We start from the raw sequence: 26,724 nt of genomic DNA, 5'->3' as shown, positions 1-26,724 counted from the left end.
CCCCATGTACCAAGGTTGAGTTCTAACCGCAGTGGCCCAGGTTTGATTCAGCTAGGAAAGGACACGGCCATCTGCGCATTCTGAGACTACAGAGCGGTGTACAACTGCAGCTTTAATGCTGACTGTCACCACCAGAGTGGGATTAACGTTGCACAGAGCCAATGGCTGCTCAAGTCCATGTAAATGTACCTTGTTTAAACATGTTTTGGTGGTAAAACGATGTTTGAAGATGGGAAACAAACAGTAATGTTAACGTCAAATATGTCTCTTAATTATGCAGTCAATGTGTCTGCAAACTAGCTGTTACAACATATCTTGTTTACCTTTGCATCTGCAGCAAACACTACTCCTGCTGCCTAACAATTAGCTACAAATATTCAAATCTAAGATTTTCCATTTTCCATTTTTTAGTGTTGGAAAAGTTAAAATAGGTTTTCAGAAACGATCAAGGAGTGGCAGAAAAACCTAGCCTTGCCCACAAAAACATGTTTAAACAAGTTCTGCGAGTAGAATTACGAGAATATTGTGCATTGTGTAGTAACTTTAATGCTACTTGTTAGGCATAAGCTAACGCTAGACAACATTAGCAGCCATCAGAAACACAAATTCACACATGGCGGACTCCGCCAGAAGAGAACCCGCTCCCTCTGTAGATAAAAACAGCTCATTCAAAGGTAACAAAAACACGATCATTCCTATTTTCAGGTGGTTATACAGTAATGAAAACATACCTATATATATCATATTCAAATTTCTGCTAAAAGACCCTCCTCAGTGTTACACACTGGACCTTTAAAGCATATGACCTCTGCAGTTACCTGCCCTGATAAAAACGTATTCCGTAATGCAGTCAACACTTTCCAGACTCCATTAAGAAATGACCCCTTTTACTTTTCTTTCTGTTTCTTTTAGTCTGACAATAAAGTTGAACTGAATAAACATATAAAATGTATATCATTTTGCTTCAGGTTTTCACTTGATGAGGTGGTTCCTTTCTTTCAATCGTTTTATTTTCAGTTTATTTCAGTTATGCAAATTATTATTATTGCCAGACCCAGACAATGGCAAACCATACAAAGACTGGACTAGACTAAGTTGTAGAACATTATGAAACCAAGTTAAAACAAGTGGTTTGAGATCATCTAGCTGATGCTGTAGGAACGATAACTGTGTACAGTATTTAGGATTCTCTTATGTCTGTTTAATTCAGGTGAGGCAGCTTGCAGGCCCAAGATGCAATGTAGAGGATTAACCTCAATAGGACAGTGTATTATAGATAACACTTGGTTAGCAATTTCAACCCAAAATGTATTTTTGGACACAGCCACATTAAATGTACACAGGTGCCTGCATACTGCTTACAGCTCACACACACACAACAGTCACTGTCATATTTACTCCTACGATATGGGGTCGTAATTTATGTATGATCTTAAACTGAGTTTCAGCAATAGACATTGATGGGCAGTAAGGCATTACTAGTAATAATGTTACATTAATAACATTACTTTTCCCAGTACTAGTAGTGTAACTTATTACGAATACATTTCAATAATAATATTATAGTTATCCCCCCCAAAACATTTTTTTGTAACAACCGTACTTTTGTTGTCACCCCCTACTGATTTGAAATCCAGTCACATCCTTGGATTCAGTTTTGTAATAGTGGAGGAAACTGTTGGAAAAACGCTGCCGTTCAGCTGCTGGAAATACTCCATTACTTTGATTTGAACAAACAAACTGGACTTTAATCATAAGTCTGAATTTTGGGGAGAAAGGACACAATCATGGTAAATGGACCTGTACTTGTATAGCACCTTTCTAGTCTTCCAACCACTCAAAGCGCTTTTACACTACATGCCACATTCACCCTTTCACACACATTCACACAGTGATGGCAAAGTCCATCGAACAGAAACATTCATACACATTCACACACCAATACACGGCATTGGGAGCAATTTGGGGTTCAGTATCTTGCTCAAGGATATTTCGACAGGTGGCACCAGGAGCCGGGGATCGAACCCACAACCTTCCGATTAAGGAACGAACCACTCTTCCTCTGAGCCACAGCCACCCCAAATCACCAATTCTGTGGGGAGTAGTAGAAAAGTAATATAACTGGTAGTGTAACTAATTACTGTTGACTGGGAGTAATAAGTTAAGTAATAATATTACTTTTGAAAAGAGTAAAGAGTAATAAATTACATTTTGTGAGTAACGAGCCTAACACTGGCAGTAGCATAAAGCTCCACTATACACTGAACAAAATTATAAACACTTTTGTTTTTGCCCCCATTCATCATGAGCTGAGCTCAAAGATCTAAGAATTTCTCTATGTACACAAAAGGCCTATTTCTCTCAAATATTCTTCACAAATCTGTCAAAATCTGTGTTAGTGAGCACTTCTCCTTTGCCGAGATAATCCATCCACCTCATCGGGAAACCAGTCAGTATCTGGTGTGACCACCATTTGTCTCACACAGTGCAACACATCTCCTTCGCATAGAGTTGATCAGGTTGTTGATTGTGGCCTGTGGAACGTTGTTCCACTCCTCTTCAATGGCTGTGTGAAGTTGCTGGATATTGGCAGGACCTGGAACTTGCTGTTGTATACATCAATCCAGAGCATCCCAAACATGGTCAATGGGTGACATGTCTTGTGAGTATGCTGGCCATGCAAGAACTGGGACGTTTTCAGTTTCCAGGAATTGTGTACACATCCTTGCAACATGGGGCCATGCATTATCATGCTGCAACATGAGGTGATGGTTGTGGATGAATGGCAGAACAATGGGCCTCAGGATCTTGTCGGTATCTCTGCATTCAAAATGCCATCAATAAAATGCACCTGTGTTCATTGTCCATAACACACGCCTGCCCATACCATAACCCCACTGCCACCATGGGGCACTCGATCCACAATGTTGACATCAGCAAACCGTTCACCCACACAACGCCATACACGCTGTCTGCCATCTGCCCTGTACAGTGAAAACCGGGATTCATCAGTGAAGAGAACACCTCTCCAAAGTGCCAGACGCCATCGAATGTGAGCATCTGCCCACTCGAGTCGGGTACGACGATGAACTGCAGTCAGGTCGAGACCCCGATGAGGACGACGAGCATGCAGATGAGCTTCCCTGAGACAGTTCCTGACAGTTTGTGCAAAAATTCTTTGGTTATGCAAACCAACATATTTTCTCCACACTTCACAGCCTGTTCTCATTCCCAGGTGAAATACCAGTGATGTTCAGTTAGTTGCAATCTGCATCTTCACTGCCAGATGCCACTAAAACTGACACACTGGCCCATTAAAGGATATTTCAATTACAAAACATATTTTCTCTCCTTCCTTTCGTGGCATCTGTCCAAGTAGATAGTTTTGTTTTAATTTGTCCAGGTTTAGAGACATCCACCTCCAGCCCAGTACAATGTAGGTGTTTCACATTAAAAGCCTTTCAGGGATTTAAACAGAAAAATCCCAGCCTTTCTGGTAGGCTTTTAATGTGAAATATCTTCAGGAAGAGTTTGACATTAAACAACATAGCAAACAGCAAAGCTGAAGCACTTGGAAATAATCATTTAATAAAAGCAGAAAGTATTACATACCTCTGTTGCACTGATGGAACAGTGCCTTATTAATTGCATATTAAATTTTTTTTTTTTTTTTTTTTTTTTATATAATTTTTTTTTTTTAAATTTTTTTTTTAAATTATTTTTTTTTTTTTTTTTTTTTTTTAAATTTTTTTTAAAAAAAATAACTTTTTGGACAAAGAAAGGGAAAAAGGGGAAGGGGAAAGGGAATGTTAAAGGGAAAAAGGATCGAGATTAGGGGGGTGGGTTTGGGGGGGGGGGGGGGTTTTGGGGGGGGGGGGGGGGGGGGGGGGGGGGGGGGGGGGGGGGGGGGGGGGGGGGGGGGGGGGGGGGGGGGGGGGGGGGGGAGGAGAGAGAGAAAAAAAGAAAGAAAGAAAGAAAGAAAGAAAGAAAGAAAGAGGGGGGCACAAAAAAAAAAGCAACAACAACAATAATTATTTTGGTGTTTTTTTGTTGTGATTATGAAAAAGGTTTTTGTTATGAAGAAAAAGAAAGGGGGGGTTGGGTGGTTTGTTTTTTTTTTTTTTTTTTTTTTTTTTTTTTTTTTTTTTTTTTTTTTTATTAAAAATTTTTTTTTTTTTTTTAAAAAGGGGGGTAAAGGGGGGCCGGGGGGGGGGGCCCCCCCCAGGTTCAGGGAGAACGGGGGGGGGGAAGGAGAAGAACCCCGGGGGAGAAGTGTTAGTAACATCATTAATGGCATGTGGTCAAGGAGGAGCTTACACAGAGCTCAAAGATGACAAGGGCTTCCCATTGTTTTACATTTCAGAGCTGTAACAAGCTCTGGTTACCTAAAGGAGAAACTAAAAGATCTCTTTTCCTTTTCCTTTCAGTCTCGTGCTGCGGCGTTCTAAATAGCAAAATAACAGCCCTCAAAACTTTGTTTAAAAAATTTGTGTTCAAACAGAACAGCCTGTGTATCCAGGTTTTTGTTTGGCAGCGATCGGTGCCTGGTTGCTCTCACTCTCAGATCTGTCAAAATGTTGGCCTCAGGTTAGTCACTTAAAATTTTTTTTTTCCAAAAATTTTGGGGTTTTTTTTTTTTTTTTAAAAAAAACCCTTAAAATTTTTTTTAATTAAAAAATGTTTTCTCTCCCCCTTTTCTTTAGTTTTAAATTTCTAGGGTCTCATACAGACGCACAATGTAACCTTTAGAGTCTGTATGAGACCCATGGGGCTGCCATAAGCCTTTAGGAAATCAGGTGATAGCATAAAGAGTGACAAAGTCTGAGTATGGTGGAGATTGCAGTGGATGCATGGGCGTGTCCAGGGGACCGGGGCAGCACAAGGGGGGCATTCATTTCTGCAGCGGTGGTATGCTCTCAGCTTTCCAGTCATTCCTGCAGTTCATTCAAAATATCACATTTATACCACGTGCAAAACTCCAGGTCTTTGCCCAGAACTGCATGGGATTAGCATTGAGTGTACATGTCTGTGAAGGGGAAACTCAGATATCTTGAGGTCAGAGGTCAAGGGATCCCTTTGAAAATGTCCATGCCAAAACCGTTAGTCATTTAAATATGACGCTAACATTTAGCATGCTAATCCAATCCGATCCAACTTTATTTGTTAAGCACTTTAAAAACAACCAAAGTTGACCAAAGTGCTGTACAGGAGAATAAATAAGACCGTCTCCTCCTCAGCTCCTCCGGTATGGAGGCTCTCTCTCCGGTCAGGATGCTCGGGTACCTCAGGGCGATCATCTGGTCGCGGGTGTAAACAATGCGACTCCCCGTCGCCATGGAGACCAGCGTAAACAAAAAACAAAAAGTGCTCAAAAACGCCAAAAAAGTATTTAGGCGACCTGAACAAAGTAAGAAAGTAAGAAAAGAGTTCAAAATAGCAAAAACACACTGAAACTACAACAATGGTAGGAGCTGCAATGACAGGCTGCCGTTGTCGCCGGAATGGCGCCATTCCATGGAATTGTCATAACATGACATGCGTTAGGCCATTTAGTTTCATATGATAGCAGTATCTTCATTCTAGCTTTTAAACAGAGCCTGCTACAGACTCTGAAAGACAGTGTGGAGTGAAAGGAGTGAGGGTAATCGGGTGGCACTTAGGCTGGCCAACCCCGGCCCCCCTCTGGACACGCCCCCGTGTGGATGTAAACCTCTGGCAGGGAGTGATGAGACAGAGCGCTGACACCAAAATGAACTGTTTTCAGTCAGCTCTCCATCCTAATCTACCAGTTCTCTGAGTGAAATGTAGCAAACTGTCATCACCATCATCCGGATCGAAGCGTCTCTCAGCAGGCCGCCCCGTACGGACTTGTTGCTGCTACACTGCCGCTCTATTGGCTGCCTGAGGGCAGTTTTCTTTGCTCAGCCCCCACCTGTGTGCTCTGTCCCCTAAATTCCCCGTGGGAGATTTGCATTGATCACTCTGTTTGCTCCCATATGCTGCTCAGTATGCTGTACAGGCAGTGACATGACAGACCTGGACTAAAACGTTCTCAATAAATAAAGCGTCTAACTAAATGCATTCATTCTTTTACACTAGATTTATGCGTTGATATGTTGTGGGAATTGTAGTCTGGCATTTGAGAGTTGCAATATTTTTGTATATATTTTCTGATTAGCAGGTGGCAGAATAAGACAGCTTGACCATATATATTATATCATCACTTTATAAAGTGTATTTATCCAGCTGACACAGAGCAACACTAGCACTGATTTCGAGTTGTATTACTGCCCACCCGATGAATACAAGTCCAATATTTACTTTAGTGTTATCTAAGAGGAAAATATATCTCTTTAGCTGCTAAATGCTCCAGGCAGCCGGTGTACAGTGGGTTTATCTGAGCGCTTCCCTAAATACAGCTGCCTACTGTAGCTGGAAACAGGTAGATGAGAGTGAACCAACAGTAAATGTGCCATAAAACCACAACTATGAGGTTTTTTTATAAAGGCTACTCAAATTGTTCTTTGACAATAAAAACAAAACAGTGTTTGAGTTATATTCTGAGTTTTGTGGGGGAAAAGTAAAATAACTTACATTTGGGTGGAGATAGGTATATAATAGTCTTATGGATGCACTTTTCATGAGAGAGAGAGAGAGAGAGAGAGAGAGAGAGAGAGAGAGAATTATTACTGGCTGAAGAAAGTCATTTGTTTCCACTACTTCTTAGATGACTTCTGCTACGTTGCTTGAGATCAGGTAACATGAACTGCATTTAATGAGTCAAACTAACTCACCAAACCATTTATCCAGATAATTGAAGAACTTATGCAATGCAAGTAATAACATAATTGTTTGATTGGTAGCTGTAATGTAACTATGGACCCCCACTGACACTTAAACCCACCACCAACCTTGAATCTATGTATATAATAATGCACTTCCCGTTGGTTTTTATCTTGGACATTGCAAATATCATTCTATGTGACACTGTGAACTTGCAGATTCAGGACAATATGTTGCACATTCCTGTATAGCTCTTCACTCATTTATTTAAGTATATGGTCTTATTGTACATATCGTCTCTCTTTATTATATTTGTATATGTTTCTATGTTTAATTGTTATGCACCAACTTTCCAAGGCAACATCTTGTATGTGAAAATGATGGCAGATTCTATAGAAGTCATTATCCATCTTCCCTCAAACTTGTTGAAACACAAACATCTTGTGTTGTTAAGCAATGGTCATGTGTACCTGCAATGTTAGAACAGGCTCCCAACCTGGGGCCGCGAGGACTTCTTGATTTCAAGGTGTGTGGGAAAACTTTCCAAATACAAGTAGTAGGCTTATATCTCAGCATATAGGCCATTTATATCTGGTTCACTTCTGTAAAGATGTAAGTAAATTGTCTCATATTTAATATCTAACAGACAAGTCTGTATGATTGTTAAAAATGATACAAAATAAATACATTATACAGAGAGAATTGTATAAAAAGTTCCCTAAACCGGAAATAATCCGCTCAAATTCATCCAAACCTCTGGTTTTACACCAACGTCCTGCAGTTACTGAGTTCACTGTTTGGGTTCATTGAACAGTTTAATATAATATGAAATATCCATAAAACATGTCACTGAGTCAGGGGTTGTCAGTTTACTAAGTGATAGAAAAGGGCTCCCTTCAGGAAAAAGGCTGGGAACCCACTGACCTACAGTACAAGTTACTTTTACCCCTTATTCCCCAACTTCACATCTGTTCCCTTATACATACATTAATATATGTGATACACCATTAGTATAAAAGTGACACAGCAGACTGCCCACTGACTGACAAATAAAGCAGACAAACACGTATCTTGTAGTGAAACTTTGTTTCTTTATTCACACAATTTTCTACTCCAGCTATGTTAGAAGTTAACATAAGTGTCAATCCTCTAGTTCCTATGTTGATCTCTCATTCATCTGTACACACTATATAAAAAAGTCAAGATTATAATATGTTTAGAAATCCAAGAGGGTTGCGAGGTGAGGAGGGTTCGACAGTTGTTGAGGGGTTCTCGCTTTACAGTCCCTCCCCCTCACTTCCAGCCTCCTCCATCTCCACTTTGACTCTTTTTTCCCCTCTTTTTTTCATTAAACAAAAAGAACATATTGAACAAGGCATTTGTACCAGAGCTCAGAAGGGGGCTTGGACATTTTGTAAAGCGCTTTGACTGTACAGCTCACGCAGAACACAACCAACAGGTCATATACAGAGCATGGTAAAAGAGGAATAGTATACTGCTTGGGCACAACACAAACACAATACAATGCCATCTGACAAAAAAAAGTACCATTGAAAAGAAAATTATTCTTTTCAACTTTTTTTAAGCATTTCATAGAAACAAAAGAGAAAGGTAAATTGCAAACTTGGAGTAAACAAATCGAGAATATATATACAGTGAGGTAAAACACATTGGTCTTTAAAAGGAGGTATTTTCTTTTTGATTAAGTGACCTTTTTAATATGTTAATTATGCTTTTTAAGATACTTCTCAGCTTTTGGATGACATCTATAAAGCAAGTAATGCAGACATCAATGCAGACACAATCACATGCAGTCTTGTCATTCGAGGTGAAAAGTAAAAGAAGTCTTGTCAAACTTAGGCACCAAATAAAACATGATAAAGCTTTCTGCTACCCTTGTTGCCATAAAGGCCTCACTGCAGCATCGAACCGGAGAGGAAAACCGTTGAAGCTGAGCAAAAGCCTGAACCCTTTAGTGACCCAAACCGCTCCTCGCGCCAACCTTGATGCTTGACCAGTGCGGACGCTTTGGGGTCACGCAGTGGGTCTCTGATACGATGGAGGGCAACCATGAACGTGATAATCCTTCGACCCTAACGCGCTCCTCATCACAGTGTGTGGATCATGCTAGCATAGATAGGTCGTTCAACCTGTGTGATCCAGAGGGACTGAGTGGGCGGACACTGATTGGCCCAGACTTTGCATAACAAGAGAAAAAGAGAGATAGAAACGGACCCGTGCGGTGGATATTTGCATGCTCAAAAAGTTGCTGCCATTACCTTTGGGCTGAGTTACGCGGGTTGTGCTCGGATTGGTTGGAGACTCTGAGAGGGCCGATACATTCACAGCTGTGGGAATTACTCAGTGCGTGGTTTGAAGCGCTAGAGCTGCTGGCATAGTTTATGTTACCTCCCTGTTTTGACCCTCCATCAATGCACACGGAGCAGGAAAAAACTGCTCCTTTTGCACCTTTCTTGGCATAAAAAGAATAGCATGAAAAAAGGCTGCATATTTGACCAGACCTAACAAACAAGAGTGCTCTCTGTATCGGGTTTGAGTCACAAAACGGCTCGGCCACGTTGCTGCTCCCAACCTTCAACCGCGTCGACCAGTGAACCGAGGTTTGGAATTGCTTGGTGGCTGCATATCAACAGTGTACAGTGACCTCCCCCACCCCTTTTAATGTGAGCTGAGGAGAGAGAAGGCAAGTAAGAATCTCAAAGAGGAGGTACAGCGTTTTCTTCGTTAATTTAGTTTTTAAATGGATCATGGCCAAGACAGAGATCTAAGCAAAAACTGTTCACCAGACCCACAAATGAAGGATTTACAGATTCAATCCCGATCTTTCCAGACAAAAGGAGGGACAGCCTATAGTACGGGCCCTTTTATAACCCCAAGGCCAATGTATGTCCCAAACAGACTAGCTTGTACATCGTCGAGGCAGGCAAGAGCTGTTAAATACGGCCACAATCAGAGGTGGGGGGAAATGATATATATGGATATCAATTATACATATGTGGAGATAACAGAGCACACTGTTAGACAGTCTTTCTTCAAAGACAATCATGCTGTTTATTGTCGGTGGTGGTTTCAGAAATGTACAGGCAATTTTGGTTGTAGCACCCCCGGTTTCAGACACAGCTCCAGCCATCCAACAGACACTGTTGGACAGTCCTTAAAGGGGAACTCAACCGATGCCCATAAAAGTGTGTTTCCAGGTGTTGGGGAGTAAAGTCGACAGCTGACACTGACTAAAATGATGTATCAGTTGGGGATGAAGACTGAGTTAGAAAATGAAAAGATCTGGGGGTGTGAGCTTGACAGACCTCTGTAGCTTACTCTTCATCTCTACTTGAGGCTAGCAGTTCGAGGTCACATTAGCCACTAATAGCATAAAAGCTTGAGTGTACTCCCACAAGGATGTGTACATGGACAGCAGCATGGTAGTTCTGCTTATACTACTTTCAGGAGTCCACGTGCAACAGTCCGCAGTCACGACAAACTGGCAGTATGCGATTGTCCGCACAGAGCCTACACGTACACCCTCTGAAAATGTATGTCACCCAGACCCCAGTGTACGCTCACAATCTTGCAGAAAGAATAACTGCTGCCTAATACAACCAATATTTTTGACTGAACTGTCGATGGGCCAGTTGCATTGCGGGTGATGTAGGCTGCAGCTTTTGACAAGGAACAAAGAGGATGATATCTTCAGCTGCACTTACTTTGAAGGTCCCTTCTTTGACAAGGTTGTGCAATGTAAATTGATGGGAGAACTTTTTCAAATGAATCAGTATGTATATAATAAGTGTAAGAATATAATACAATGCTTGTCAGAGCTTGTCCGAAACCGTCTATTTGACGGGCATGCCCACCTCAGCAACTGGCCAGGTATGCAGAGCTGAGAAAGTTTTGCTCTCTTTAATCATTCTCGAAACAGACTACTTCAGTCACTTGTTGGAGAAACCATCTGACAGTGTGAGCTGTTATCCCGATTGGTGAGACTCATCGTCTTGTACAAACGAGTTTCAAACCTACCCCAGCCTTAGGATCTGACTTTTAAGAGATAAAAAAGTAGGCAGGGATTCATGTGAGTTGGTTTAGCCCAAAATGGAGCTGCGAGGCCAGGGAACCAGCTGCAGTGAAGTGGCCCTTGTAGCTAGGAGATATCTGTTTAGTAAATTAGAGAACATGGAATGACAAGAGAGAAAGGCAAGAGAGAATCAAGGACAGAGAGATTGCTGTATAAAGACCACAAGAGAAAACAGCCGGGTGCAAACATCTTTTTACAGTTAAGTCATCTTGGGTTTTGAAAAGAAAAAGTACAAGGCTGCTGGTGACTTTAAGACAGAATGAACGTTGTCCTAGTAGAGGCATACCAGAGGTGCTGTTGAGTTGAGCTTTTGTTGTTGCTAATGTCCCAGAGAATGACACTGCTAATGAAATACACATACTGTACAGTCTCAATCCTATCCAAAAGGCCCAGCAGGGGCTAGCCAGGGCTTACTTAAAGGGATACTGTGAGAATTGGAAATTTTGTTTCCCCACAACCCCCACATGGCTTGCAAAGATGGATCCTTGGCCCTGGTCCCTGGCAAACCCCAGTTTTTCAATACTAGATTGACCACTTTTGTACACATATAACATTTAATTCAGCATAGTCCGTCACTCTATTTTATATTCAACATAGCAGCGATATCCACTTTACTTTCTTCAAATATCAGGATAGCTTTCTTCTTTTGTTTACTCCACAAGATATTTACAAGGCTTAATATGTCACTTCTGCCACTGTTAACCATTTCTACATATTTAAGAATACTTCATTCAAAAGAGCGACTGAACAGTGGAACTGTACGGGTGGGTACATCACAACTTGTCTTCTTAAATGACGACAAAGGGAATCACTGAATAACGCCTGTAGCAACTGATGTCATTTTAAACAAAATAGATTTGTCACATTAGAAATGGGGAAAAAAAGGTAAGTATGTCTTCACATTTAGCAATCTTTGCTCAAGGTCCACTTACTCATTTGTTCAGGAGCTTTAGACTGTAACGCTGTCTTTATCAGCAGATGAAATCTGCCAATCTTGGATTTACAATCCATCTAGACAGGCTTCGAGCTACGTTCTTGTGTTCTGAGAACTACTATTCGTTTCCTGGCGTAAAGGAATCATCAGTCCCCACTCTACTGTGTGGACTTTGGCATTTCCTTTGCTTGGCTGACTGAACTTCCCCTACTGATGAAGACTGTGATACAGTTGAAAGCTTTGGAGCAAGCAAGTAAGTGAACCTCTACTGGAGACTGTTTTGCTGTTTCTGAGGTCAAGACGAAATTATTTGTTTCTGTATGTTTCAATCTGATTTGGAGTGGTTTTGTTCTATTTCAGTGTTTCTGTGACTGTTTCACTGATGAATTGTCATTCAACAAAAAGGGCTGTCTGCCAAGTAATGGGCACTAGGCTGCCTCTGACAGGCCATCATTGCCTTGGAAGAGGTGCACTGGAACAGCTATTACATTGTCTGGGAATTAAATCCTCAAATATTTTTTTTTTTTTAGCCGTGGAGTTTGTATAATTTTACAAAAATGACATTATCCATTTGGTGTTTCATTATAAGTTGCTACAATGGCATCAACAGGGTTGTTTTTAATAGAGAACAAGAGCTTTTTACTAAACAAATCACCACTTCAGAAATAATTGGATGTATTTGCTCTCCCACCCCTCTAAGCTTGGGCTTCTAGTAGAGAAAAATATGTCTCAATGCATTTCCAACTGTGGGCATCAGATTGGAAAGAACTCCGATGCCCACTGATAGATTGGCACCATGTTTTTCAACCATGCTCAATGGAGACTGCAGCTTTCCATTCTAACTGAACTGACCAGCACTTTGAACCAGAGAGGAAGAACTCCTCAGTGAAATGAGCTGCTGCAGAGGGGTGGTGGTGGACTGCTGCACTTCCATGGATGGTGGCTGACAACAACTCTTTAACACACTTCAGCAAATCATTTGAGAGGACTGCCGACCAAATGCTGATGGGCTGGATTTGTGTCAAAAGCAACATGGCACAGAATGATCAGATTCAGGCAATCTGAGGATATTTACATCCAACGGCAGCTCTCACCTCAACTCGGAGAGCGAGGTGGACAACGAAGTAGCAGCACATCAATACATTATGTATCCACAAAAGAAAAGCAATGGAGACAGACGGACTCACCGACATCCAAATTGCCACACAGGTAAACCCTGCAGTGGTTCAGAAGTGCACTTATTGCTGAACAATCAAGACACTGTGGAATTTGAGCAAATCACTGTTAAGCAGATCTGATGTATGTACTGATGTATTAATTATTGACTGTTTGCAGTCACTTTATTTGAACTGTATCTAATTATGGGACTTGTTCAAAAAGACAAGTGCTTTTGATGGAACTCCGACACAAGCAAATCTGTGAGATAAGATCAAATGGGTTTAGATGTATGGCAATTTTGGCAACAGGACAAACACTTGACTGAAACAAACTGTTAAATCAGGTGCTACATATATTTTTTTGTCCTTTAGATAGAATAATGACACTACCTTTATCAATCATAATCTTTTTCATAAAAAACAAAACAAAACAAAAAGAATAATAAAATAAGAGTAGATCCTGACTCTTATGCGTTGGTCCCTTAAGGCTTGCTAAGCTGAAATGACAAAATTGTCAATTTTACGCATATTTTTTTCATCTTTTGTTTTACGTAAATGTACATTCTAGTAGAAAAAGACCTTGCCACAAAAAAAAAAAAAAATACACAACCTGGAAAACCTATGGCTTAGTAAATATCCATTTGCTATATTTAAATGAATGTACCTCATTTTTGTTGATTATCCTACAAAGAAGAAAACGCTTGAAAGGTTGTTTCGCGCTGCTGCGCTGTCAACGGCGCAAACATGTGAAGAGAGCAAAAATCTGAAATCCAAGAGTTTTACATTTATAGGGCAACATCAGTAATGCTTACAAGTCTTTGTGTCTCTTTTCGAAAAGCTGCGGTGAGCTTTTGTGGCATCGTTTTTTCCAACTAAACACAGTTTGAGGTGTTGGAGCTCGGTTTCCAGACTCTGTCCACCGGGAGGAGAAGCTGTACGATGAGTTGTTGCTGAGGTGGTCGGGTGTTCAGGTGAGGGGGGAGGGGGGTTGACGAAATGGCACCAGAGAGTCGGCTGGGTTGTGGGTGCTCGTGATGTGCAGTGTGTGTGCCCCTTCTTGCTTTCCGTCCCTGCTTCTTGGGTGTGCATAGTACGAGCTTGCTGTGTGCTCGGCATGGCTCCCGCGGGCCTCTCTCCGACACACACACACGCACGGAGCTGCATACACGCGAGAGCAAACGCACTCCACGGCAGCCGACATGAGAGGAGTTGGGTTTTTAAAGCACTGGCACTTTCCGGTAACAGCTGGCTTTGAAGGCATGGTGGCAGCTGATTGTTGGTGTTGTTGTTCTTGCTGTTTGTGGTTTAGCAGAGCAGAGTATAGAAAATAGACACATTTATCTACTGTATATTGCATATGTTGCAGCATGTTCGCCAAAAATGAATGAGGTCATCATGTCCAGTTTAGTTTTGCAAAAAAGATCCCCTGCCACCAGAAAGAAAATTTTAAAAACACAATAAATTAAACTGACCTGTCCGACTCCCTGCCAGTATGCAGGGAGTCGGGAAATACAACAGTAACAAATGAGAAAAAAAAAAAAAAAAAACAGGTGCAAAACTGTTGCAGAGATGAGAGATTCTGCGTACAACCCGACTAGATGAAGAACAGATGAAGCCGTTGTTTGTATGGACCCCACAGGGCGGCTTACAGACTGTCCCATAACCCCCTGGTCCTCGCCTCAGTTCCCAATGCTACTGTAACACGACTCAAGAGTAGGGCTGCAAACAACCTCATATCACAACGGTTTCCCTAATGCTGATCACGCCTGACTCACTGTTAGCAAGGAGATTAAGAGGAATTGGTAATTTCAAAATAAACATCCTTTTTCTGACATTTAATACATCTTACAGCTGTTGATATTAAACTGCTCTGCTTGCTCCATGTATACGGAAGCCAAAAAGGGCTATAATAAAAACGTAATAAGTAACCCAATGTCTTGATTCTAACCTCAACTAAATACTGAAATTTAAAAACACCACTGAATTTAAAGCACAGAAACATTTTACTTTGAAAATCATCTGTCTAAATTTATGTGGTGAATTCTTTTCAAAAAGCTCATGTGAACATCTCAGATCATGACTGATAGAACGTTACCTGATCAGTGCTGTCAGATTTTGGTTTCTTTTCAAGACTGGAGGGAGTGTGGGTGTTTACACTTCTAGTACAGGAACTTTGGACTACCGTGATAGCCGGTGCTGTGACCTCCCAGACTGGACGGTTAGCTGAATGGCTAACTGAGCTAACTCATCAGTAGTATTTTTTTAAGAAACCTGCATTGTATTGTGTCAGACTGTGGAAGCAGCCAGCACTGAAGAGACACTGAAATTTGGACTAAAATGCTCTGAAAAAATAAATAGTCACTAGTCTCTAATATTACTATCTTTAGGAAGAATATGCAATGATATTTTGGCTTCCTGACATCCAAACATTTTTCGACTTGTGTTTTGCTAGCTTAGTGGCGAAATGGTCGCTTGGTATTGTGGTGTGTCGACAAAAAAGGGTTGGACTGACAGCCTGCTTGAAGTCACAGTTTCTGAATACAGGTTGCATGCATTTCTTTGTGGATTGAAGTGTCTTTCTCCAATATGGATAAAAGATTTTTAAAAGCCTACATCTGTGAATTTAAGTGAAGATTTTGTAATGTTATTTAAAAGATTTGGTGGATGATCTTTAAGTATTGTCAGCACGGTTTTGGATTCAGTGGCGGAACTAGACTTTTATACAAGGGGTGGCCAGAGGGTGGTCAAGGCTTTATGAGGGGGGCCATATACTAGGCCTAATAAAGGAAAATCCCTGGATACCGAGCCACTGCAGCAACATCCGTACATGGGTCGCCAGCTCTACCAACTGAGCTAACCTGGCGCTGACACTGATATAATCTAACCTTTCTGAACATGCCTTCTTGACTGTTGAGTTAAACTCAGGAAAAAGAGCTTTATGACGGAAGGAAAGTGGCTGGAGGAAATGGACCTAAGTTTCACTTTCAGTTTCTGGCGCAGCAATTAAGCCGGCGCACCGTCATTCATTCAGAAAATTAAAAACACCCGTGGGAAAAGCCGGTGTCTTGGCAAAACAAAGAGAAGGCTGCACATCACGGACACAAGACGCAAGACTCGGCTCAAGGATCAAATAAAGACGCCATTGGTATGAGAATTAATTAATGACTTGCCAGGCTAGTTTCTTGTGGGGAGCTGCCCGGGCTGCTGATATCTGGGCTGGGGTCTGTCTGTGCCTGATTTGTTTTTTTTTAGCAAGAAAGTTGTAAATATCTCCCTTCCTCTTCATTGTTATCTTTTTATTCTGCCTTCTCTGTTTGCGTTTAAAAATCTCGCTGTTTTCGACGTGACGTGCAGTGACCTGTCAATCCACTGGGGTCGCACCCAGGGTGTCCAATCAAGTTCCAGGGGTGGCCAGTGCTACCCCGGCCACCCCTCTAGCTCCGCCCCTGTTTGGATTTACACTAATAAAACAAATGTTTGGGACCAAGTTGCTTTATTTTCTTAGATCGATGATAAACTCCATCTGGATAAAAAATGAGGCTACTTTTATGACGATTGGCAGGTTTGAGGCTCTGACTGGGCTATCTGTGTCATCTGTTCATCAAAACACTGAATCTGTTAGGACAGAGGTCCAAAAGATTTCATCCAATCTCGACTGCTTATTCTTTTCATCTTGAATTTTAGCAGCTAGTTTTCAACATTCCAGTTTGGGCTGATCTTTTTGGTTTAAGATGTTTTGGACTACAATTCAAACCACATTAATTCGGATAATTGATTCAGTCAGAAGTTTAAATATTGAAGTGCTACAAATTAAGTGGTAATTTAATGTTAACACACAGGAGTGGTTACATTTCACAATTAGGTTGTTTTCCCTAAGGCATTTCTATGCTGCCATACATGGACTGTTAGGTGTGTATTAAATGAATTTTTACTGCCTCCCAGTACATCCCTTACTGTAGTGAAAACTAGAATGTAATCTCCTGTAGTGGTTAACCTAACAACAGGACACACTAGTTATGTGGGAGCAGTGCACATGCTTACATTCATTTAAGAATGTATTAGGCTAATGACAGATCACATGATTTGGATCGTTCCATTTAGATTTTTTAAACACATTTTTGTGTTTGTAATGAGAGGAAATCTTAACATTCCATAAATCACATTATATAAAGATGTAAATGAGCAACTTGCAGCCCTACTGAAGAGTAGCATAACTCTCTGAAGTAAAGAATAAAATGCTAATATACAAATGAGAGGGTGGTGATGAAGATGAGAGGAGATGAGAGCAAAGCTCTGGCAGCTCAGAGGCCCCCCAGATGATTCCCTGTCTGGCCTTTTGTTTACCTGATGGGGTTTGAGCTCTTGTTGGTTAGGTGTGTGATGAGCAGTGGGGGCGGGACTTGAGATGGAAACCAGTTGCAGTTTTCAGAGACTTTATGTGATGAATGTAGAAAAGGAAGAAGGAGCATCATGAGTGGAGGCTTCCTTACTGCCTCGGTCCTCCCCATCAGGCACAACCATCCCTCATTTGATCCATCCATCCATCCATTCATGTGTGTATGTCGGCCCAGCGCAACACACACATACACACGCGGTTCCTCACTCTCAGCTGCAGGACTTATCAGTATGTCAATGAATGAAATGGATTAGGAAAAAAAAGAGAACAAGGGGGAAAAAAAGTCTTTGCTTCCCTTCAAACCAAAGGGGAGGAACAAATCGATGAATAATAATGAAGATAATAATGCTGTAATGCTAACGATATGGATGCCAGTCAGAGGTGTGTGTGCGTGTGTGTTTGGTAGTTGTGTCTACATCTTGATTCCCTCCTGTTGGCTGAGCTGAGACAGGGTTTTCTTGATTCGGAGAGCGGTGAGTCGGGCGGCACTGTTGGCATACCAACACTCCCTCATTATCTTCGCCATCACCCGCAAGGCCTGCAGAGGAGAGACATGACAAAATTTAATATGATGTAGTGAGCTAAGCTAGGCTAAACACAGATGGGCATTATGTCACCATGGTCTGTGGGGTCCTCAGGGCTAAATTCTTGGTCCCATTACATTTTCAATCTACTTACTTCCTTTATGGCACAATACCTGTGCATTTAATTACCTTTCAGCATTCTAACACTTATCATATTCAGCTTTAGGTACTGGATTTACATTTTTATTTGGCTCCTCATTAGCAGCTCAACAGCTGCTTTTCAGAGGGCCAACAGAATTTAAAATGTGTCTCATTACTAACTTGGCTCAATCTTCCATCAGGGAATTTGTGAGTCTGTGTAAGTTAAGTGGTCCCTTTAGGAGCATGGTCTCTTAGCTGTTTAATGCTCAAAAGACTAGTGACAGAGCTTTTGGCATTATTATTATTATTATTATTATTATTATTATAGCACAGTCTAAACCTGGGGGTCAGGTCAGCAAATCCCACAGAGTTTTAAATCTCACAGTAATACTTATTTTTTCAAGTATTGTACTGATGTTTATGATTGATTTCTTCATATGTATTTTCCTATTTGGATTCTCCTGAAATCCGGCAATAAAGACATTTAGAACGTATAGGAAGAGACACAATCATAAGGTGTTCAGGAAACAACAACTAATAAATACCAAGTGTGCTTGCCTATTAGTTAGGCTGGAGATGTCCCAGGCCTAAAGTGTTAATACATATCAACCCCCACTTAACATCATTGTCAAGATTCTCATATCCTTATAAGATTGTAAACCACTGTTTAGAGAAGGTTTCTAAACCCGGAACACAGGAAACAGACCAAAGTAAGGTAGTGTGTAAGCTGTGCCAGGCAGTACTAAAATACTGCAATAACACAACAAATTTGTGCAACCACTTAAGCCGACACCATGCAGATGCTCTGCAGCAACCCGCGGCTAAACCTGTGGATTCAAAACAGACGCAACTCGACAGATCCTTCCTTTGCAAACTGCCACCAAACTCTGCCCGCGCACAGAAGATAACGGAGTCTGTGGCCGTCTTCATATGTAAGGACCTACGACCGTACAGTGTCGTGGAAAACGGGAGTTTTAAGAAGATGGTATACACACTCGAACCACGATATGCCATACCAACACGCAAACGCATGACGGAAATCGCTGTCCCGAAGCTGTAATTTGCTTAGTACTGAATCGATATCGAAGCATTTAAAATCAATATCGAATCGATATAGAATCGAATTGTGACCTAAAGAATCAAAATCGAATCGTGAGGTTCTTAATACCTAGCCCTACTCATGTTAGTGTAATGTAACCTGTAATAGTACTCTTCATTAAGTATGCATTACACAATGTAATCTACTTTTAAAATCATAATTCGCTACGGTAGGCCTACATTTATATCAAACCCATCTGAATGTGTTGCCAGTACTCCAGGGACACATAAGCAAATGCGGCCAAATGCAATATCCAAATCAGCTGCAATTTTTTTTGATAACGATAAAATGTGTGACAGAACAGCACTGTAATAAAGTACTGTAGTGCTGCAAAGATTCCCAGCCCATCAAACAGAAACTATTAACTCCTTCATTCACATTCACACAACGATGACGAATCAACAACTTTCTGATTAGTGGACGACCCACTCTACCTCTGAGCCACAGCTGCCCACCATATGAATTAGTTAGTAGTTAGATCCTTTTTACAGTTTTTTTTGGATTATTTTAGTTTTCATTAAACCAAAGATGGATCAGTTTTTTTTGGGGAAAACAAAGAGAAAAAAAAAAAAAAAAGAGTTAAACTTGAGTCCTGTGGCTAGGGACACAAGACTTCTGATCCAAGAGATTTTATACTTCCAAGGTATAAAACTGGTGAAAATAAAATAATTTCATCTGCTATTTATCAGCTGTTGTTTCCTGAGACCTGCTTGCTTGGTTTTAAAGAAAAACACTTGAAACAGTAAACATGCCTCTGTCCTTTTTCAATCAGTTCTTTTCCAGTTTGTCTTACTTAAACTTTGCTTGGTTTTATTTGTATGTTCTGGGAAATGTAAAACAAAGTATTTTCCTTTTGATTCACTAAAGTGGTTATTTCCGATAAGATGTTGAAAACAGGCTTTGAAATAGGTTCAAGTCTCCAGAGTTTACGCTAATTCCTTCACGTCTTCTTTAGCAGGGCTGTAAACAGCATCTGGTACGTATGAGTCAACATGTCTGTATGTGTCTCAGTCTCTCACAGTGACTGTCTGCTGAGATGCCAGTGCTCCCTCTTTGGAAACTTCCTACAGTGCTCATTAAGACAGCCAACACATTCCAGTCCACCATTCATCAAGTGGATTAGTGCCAACTCTTCACTGCCACACACACACACACACACACACACACACACACACACACACACACACACACACACACACACACACACACACACACACACACACACACACACACACACACACACACACACACACACACACACACTCTCTCAGCAGAACTAGCTGAAGCATATTTCTTACGTGAAGGCTTTCAGACTCAAACACTTTCAGACAAAGCATCATTTACTATTTATGGGCTAAATGGTGGAATGGTTAGCAGACGAAAAAAATCCCTCATGGGAAGGCCACTGTTAAAATCAACACTTTGAACAGCAACCGTAGCTCAAACTGCTGAAAAAGTTAATGCTGGCTCTGACAGAAAGGTGTCAGAACACACAGTGCATCACAGGCTGTTGGTATGGGGCTGCAGAACCAACAAACTGTGATGCACTTCACACACACACACACACACACACACACACACACACACACACACACACACACACACACACACACACACACACACACACACACACACACACACACACACACACACACAATATGTTTCACAGTGTACAAGTTAAGGAAATGTAGGAGTTATTATATTGTGTTTGTCTGGAACTAAACTGATTTAAAAAAAATAGGCCAATCAGGATGAAGTCTGCTGCACAGTGTAGCTCGTACAAGTTGACTTTGAATGTGCATGTGTAGAGGTTTTTGATTGTACTGCCTGCACTTTATGGTGTTCGTTCTTGTTAAAAGACTGCATCATTTGGTACATGTTGTTCTTAGAAGCCAATTACTTTGCATGTCAGGCACCGATTTCATTTCTTCCAAGTCTGTGCTGAAGTCTGGTAGCTCATTAAGATGTTTCTCGCAAAAGGTCACACTTGTTTTTAAATTCTGCAAAAACAAGTTAACACTTGACAGAGTGCATCAACACGGCACTACAGTGATCTAAATATAGAATAAAAACTAAATTCTGGGGGTTTTCAACATTGTGGAATATTCAGAGGGAGGCACAATCTTCATCACTCCCCACTGCTGTGGTAATAATAGAATGAGCTGGGTTAACATCTGCAGGTACTGTCTAGTTCCATCTTGTTAAACCTGTTGGTCTCGGCACGGATACCATTACTGTGGCTCATTGTGCCACAGTAACACCACAACGAGGGCTCGTTTTGTTCCTATGATGTGTGTGAGCTTACTTCCAGACCAGACAGTGAAACCCAATCCCCTCCTTATATACTGTAGCAGCAGCGTCAGGAGATAGTATTGACGCACAGACCTGATGATGACTGCAGGGAACATCAAGGGGTCTCCAGAGTCAAGAGATGTTTTCATTTTGGGAGGCACATTACATGCCAGTTCAACCATTATCACAATATACTTATCACCATTTGTGGTTACACAGGGTTCTCCCTGATGTGTACAGCAGATTTCATGCCAATGAACAATGAGGTAGTGAAATGATGATCTGCTCAAAGTTTAAGGATCTGTTCAGCAGTATATACGAGGGGTGGAAAACAAAGCTGAAAGTACCCTAACCGGAAGTAGTTGGAATGTATATGAATGGAGTGTTCAATTGCTTTGTACTGCTGTTTATTCTTTCAATTTATGTAAAAGTTTAGCTACTTTATTATATCTGTAAAATATTTACTATATATGTAACCGTTAAGGGCCCGGTGAAAACAAATAGTCGGAACAGTTGGAAAATAGTATTGCATATCCATATTGCATGATTTTTTGGTAGTAAAAAATGAGCTTGTGTATATAATTAGAAGAGGCCAAGATGAAGATAAAGTTGGCCTGAAGTGTCTATGATAAAGTATGTGAAAGTAGACAAAAATGGCATACAATATTTCATAATTTGAAGTGTTCACAACACAAAATGAGAGAGCTATTGACAGACTTTGAAAAGCTCTCGAACATTTTGCATAGACTTAAGTCTGCCCCTGACCTCAGCTTTTAACGTCAAGTCTTGCAAAGGTTTTCAAAGTGGATCAGGAGGTACAAATAACACCACTGCAACAACAGTCAAGCTTCTCTGTCGCAGCGCTGCACAACAAATCATGTGACAACTAATGAAGTTATAGAGGAGTGAACTTGCTTAATGAATATAAAAAATACCTAAATGTATAAATCATAGTCATTCTGCATTAGCTGCTACAGGTTCCTATTAGCATTGTAACCATGGATACCATATTTACAACGGCATAAACACAATCTCTATTCACAGAGCCAGTCGCTCTCTGCTCAGCCCTGCATTAGAAAGGTACACAGTTAAAACTGCCAAAGGGCTGACAGACCAGTCAATTAGAAGAAAACACCAAATTTATATGTATGATTATCAAAAATGAAGAAAATATATAATACAGACGAATACAGAATTGTATAAAAAGTTCCTAAAAATATTAGGAAAACTCATCTTTGATGTTTTAAACAAACTTCCTGCAGTTATTGTGTTCACTGTTTGGGTTCATTGTACAGTTTATCAGCTGTTCTCTACTGTTATTGTTATACATTAAATAGAATATGAAATATCCATAAAATGTGTCACTTAAGTCAGTTTACTCACTGAGTAAGGTTCCTTAAGGACTATACTTAACTATTCAGAGTTAAAGAAACTGTGTACAGAGAAATACAGAGAACTGAAAGCTAATGTAACAAAAGTGAACCCATAACATCAGCGCTCTATTAAGATTCCACTAAGATGGAGAAGATTAAACATGGAGAGGCATAAAGCCTCCATGGGTTTAATTAAGATACAAGGTAGTGGGGTTGCTAAGCTCACTGTAAGAAGAAGAAACAAACCACAGGTGCAGTCAATACGCTGCCTCATTATCCCGTGTTTTGAGGGGTATTTCTCAGGATCATCTTTGGGGCCGGATGTGTGGATATATGATTGCTATGGTACAACACTGCCTTGTGTATTAAAATGGAAGACCAAGCAAGAAATTGTACCTTTAAAAGTAGACGATTCACTTTACAGTACAAATATCACAGCCATGTGCATGCTGCCAGACAAAAAGATGGCTAAGGTCAAAATATAAAAACAGACTGTAAGTTCTAATGTTATGTGATGAGCATTTATACCAGCTTTAAGCAGTGTGAGTGGGCAGCAGAGTAAGCTGCTTATAACAGAGTCTGTTTTAAAAAGAAGTGTGGAGAGGTAGAGACTGTGTGGTCCAATCAAAGCAAACTGACTAGAGCTGGATCTACTACCACGCAACTTGACCTAACTATAGTATTTGTGGTAAAATGAGGTCTACAGTAAGCCTAGGAAGGATCAGAATGCCCTGGGGGTGCAATCCCCACCTCCCTTAAGGCCCAATTAAAGGACAATGTCACACCCTGATTGGCTGAGAGGGGAAGGGACCAAGCTGCTCTCTGTCATTAGTTAGGAGCCAGTCCCCAGACCGTGTGCGACAGGTGATCTCAATAACCCTCCAAACAACTCAGAGGACTCTCGACATTCAGCTGAAACGAACTGGAACAGAGAAAGGACAGCAGCTACCAAAGAATGGCTGACTGCTACAGCACTTCTGGACAAGAATAACCACTCAATGAAGGAGATTTTCGAAGTGCAGACAGAAAATGTGAGAGGTACAGAGCATTGGAGATGTCACGGGAAGAAAATGAAATAACACAAATTTGTGCATATTATTTACTCATTTCTGCAGAGAGGGATAATCCCAAGAATATACACATAACAACACTACATTAATCCAAGCAGCTCAATTAGACTAAATAGACCTTTTTCACAGCAGTCATTTTGATATGATATAGTTGGGTTACCAGTGATACTAATTCAGTTCTATTCAGCTCCAGTGGAGTCAGGGTATTGTTATTGTGCATGTTGTCTCACAGGGAAGGTTCTGCTACACTAAATGGAATGGAACCTTAATTAGTATTGGCATTGGTAACACCTGTGTTTACCAACTATTTCATGTCAAAGTGGCTGCTGTTAAAAAGGTGTATTGTCTATGGCACATGTCACTGTCTGATTCACACGGCCAAAACCCAGCTGTTAGCCTGCTGCTAACACACTGAGTGCTCCTCCCGAACTGACTAAAGAAGACACAACTACCTGGAACTTCAGTTCCTACTGCTGCAATAACCTGACAGTAACTTCAGAACACATTAAAACTACAACAATGGGTGGTTACCTGTGATTTCTGAGACAAACACTGGTTGTTTGGGGGTACAACGAAGGAACAGAGCTAAGGCTGCTTACCCATGTTGGAACTTATCAATAGTGTTTAACTGTCAGCTCAAGTAATGACAGATGTCATATGAGATCTTCACTGAGAAAAACAGAACCGCCAGTCATTTCCTCTATCTCTGTGTGTGACTGTTCAACAAGGGCTGTGTGCTGGCAAGAATCTGGTGACACGATATGTATCACCATACCAGGGTTACAATTGATTATACTGCCATTTAAAAGAATTAAATTAAACTCTGGAAAATAGTCATAGTATAAAAAACACACCACCATATGCATAAAACAAGGAGAGTAAGAGTAAAAAAGTTTACTTTTTTATGCATTTGTATTTATCACAGTCCCTAACATCCAACAATATAAATAATAAATATTGTGATAGTTAAGTGTATGGATATCTTCTTGCACCCCTAGGTTCAACCCCTGGAAAAAAGACTTACTAACTTAAGGGTCAACAAAAATGAATAAATAAAACAACTGCAGACAGACTCCAAACCTGATGGTCAGGTATCTGCCTTGACATAGCACTGCTGCTTACATTTTCCCCGAATAAGCTCAAATGGAATTGTAATGACTCCAAACTCAGTAAACAAACCAGTGTGTGTGTGCAACATGGTTAAAACTGAAACCTGAGACTGCACGGGATACAACACACACGCTTTCTCCTTCCGCGAGCTGAGTGCTTGCTTCCTCTCTGGGGACTGTGGGAATGAGCACGCCTGTGTGTGTATATCTTATGATTGAGCACTGTTATCAAGAAGGACTCCAGGGCTTCAGGGGGTTCAGACTTACTGCTGGATACAACTGGCCTACCTAGGCTAAAAATAACAGATTCCTGAACAAAACAAGACTTTGTTTTATGTATTTTAAACAAAATACAAGGGAATACAATACAAAACAACAGCTGGTCTACTCATACATTTACTTTAGTGCAAAGCTTTCAAAGGATGCACTGAAGCCTATCCATAGTCTCATTTGAGGCATCCAACATCTTTGAAAGGTGACTTGTCCTACCTCACAGCTCTGCCAGCGGTTAGGAATGTTGGGCCGAAGCTTCTGCTCGCAAACCACCTTCCTCATCTCCTCAACTGACGGATCTGACTGAACCAGGTCGTAGTAGGGAAGCTGGTAGTCCTCATGGATGCCTGACAGGAAAAATTGATGTTAAAATACTTCACATTAACGTGGTATGCATGCAACATCCCCCTCCATCTATGCAGATACTGGTGTGTCAATACTTCCATAATTAACTCTCTTCCTCTTGAGCTCCATCCATCCATCACCCCCTCCATTAATCTGTCAACCCCACCCCTCATTTAATCCTCACCTCCCATCGAGCAGCGGCTGGCGATCTCCCAGAAGACCAGGCCCATGGCGTAGATGTCAGCTCGCTTGAAAGACTCAAAGTGTTTCATATTTATGGAGTCGTCCAGGACCTCTGGTGCCATATACCTGAGCAGAAAGATAATGGGGTGTTATCATACCATTTCTCAGTTATGTATATTATGTTATGTCATGGTGTATGTGGCTCAAATAAAAGCACACGCTTTGTTGTAAAAGGAAAAATCTTATGAGAGATACGTAAGAGTACCACTCTTACGTATTTTCAGGACCTTGAATAGAACTCTGCCTGCCTTTCTGGTATTTTCATGTCCAGAGAAGAATGAATGGTGCAAAAGTGGGAAAGCAAAATATTGGTGGACAGTAATAAATTTGGTCCTGTTTCCCAAGTTTCTTAAGGCTACATTGATCATAAATCCATTTTACAAACCTTTTCATGCTTCATAAACAAAAACAACTTAATAAACTTAGAAATGATAATCAGCAATCTGGAGAGTCTTAACCATGTAAATACTCAGCTTTCCAAGTGAAAAGTGGCTGCACATCGCCAAACTCCCTATGTAGAGCCAGTGTTTGGTTTGTCCATTATGGGCTACCGTAAAGAGGTTCAACACACTCCCTCTGTAGATAAAAACATCTCATTGTAAGGTAACAAAAACACAATGAGTCCTATTTTCAGGTGATTATACACTAATGAAAACATACCTATGAATATCATATTCCATTTCTGCCAATAGATCCTCCTAAATGTTACACACTGGACCTTTAAGTCATGACCAGTGACACTCTTTGAAGTGGCGCTTGAAGCAAAACGAGTGATAATATTTAAATCTGAAAACACGAACATGAATTAAACAATTATTGATCTGTGCCAGACTGTCCATGTGTTAGGTAACCACAGACCAATTTAGATCTGCCAGTTTGTCGACATCATCCT

The 26,724-nt window shown here is 40.9% G+C and overlaps 1 protein-coding gene across 1 annotated transcript in view; it reads right to left on the bottom strand.

The window, feature by feature from the left end:
• Window positions 1-7,854: 7,854 nt before the first annotated feature.
• Window positions 7,855-26,724, bottom strand: part of tgfbr1b (transforming growth factor, beta receptor 1 b) — a 77,589-nt gene continuing 58,719 nt past the window's right edge. Inside the window, exons 7-9 of the mRNA XM_051410252.1 lie at window positions 25,774-25,898; window positions 25,461-25,591; window positions 7,855-17,901 (exon numbers count right to left, since the gene is read on the bottom strand). Coding sequence (XP_051266212.1) covers window positions 17,776-17,901; window positions 25,461-25,591; window positions 25,774-25,898 — 382 coding nt within the window. The 3' untranslated portion in view covers window positions 7,855-17,775. The remainder of the gene's footprint in view (window positions 17,902-25,460; window positions 25,592-25,773; window positions 25,899-26,724) is intronic.

Source organism: Dicentrarchus labrax, unplaced genomic scaffold, assembly GCF_905237075.1.
Source record: "Dicentrarchus labrax unplaced genomic scaffold, dlabrax2021, whole genome shotgun sequence".
NCBI classification, from domain to species: Eukaryota; Metazoa; Chordata; class Actinopteri; family Moronidae; genus Dicentrarchus; species Dicentrarchus labrax.
The sequence above is the reverse complement of the archived record's forward strand: the minus strand, read 5'-3'. Positions and strand labels throughout refer to the sequence as shown.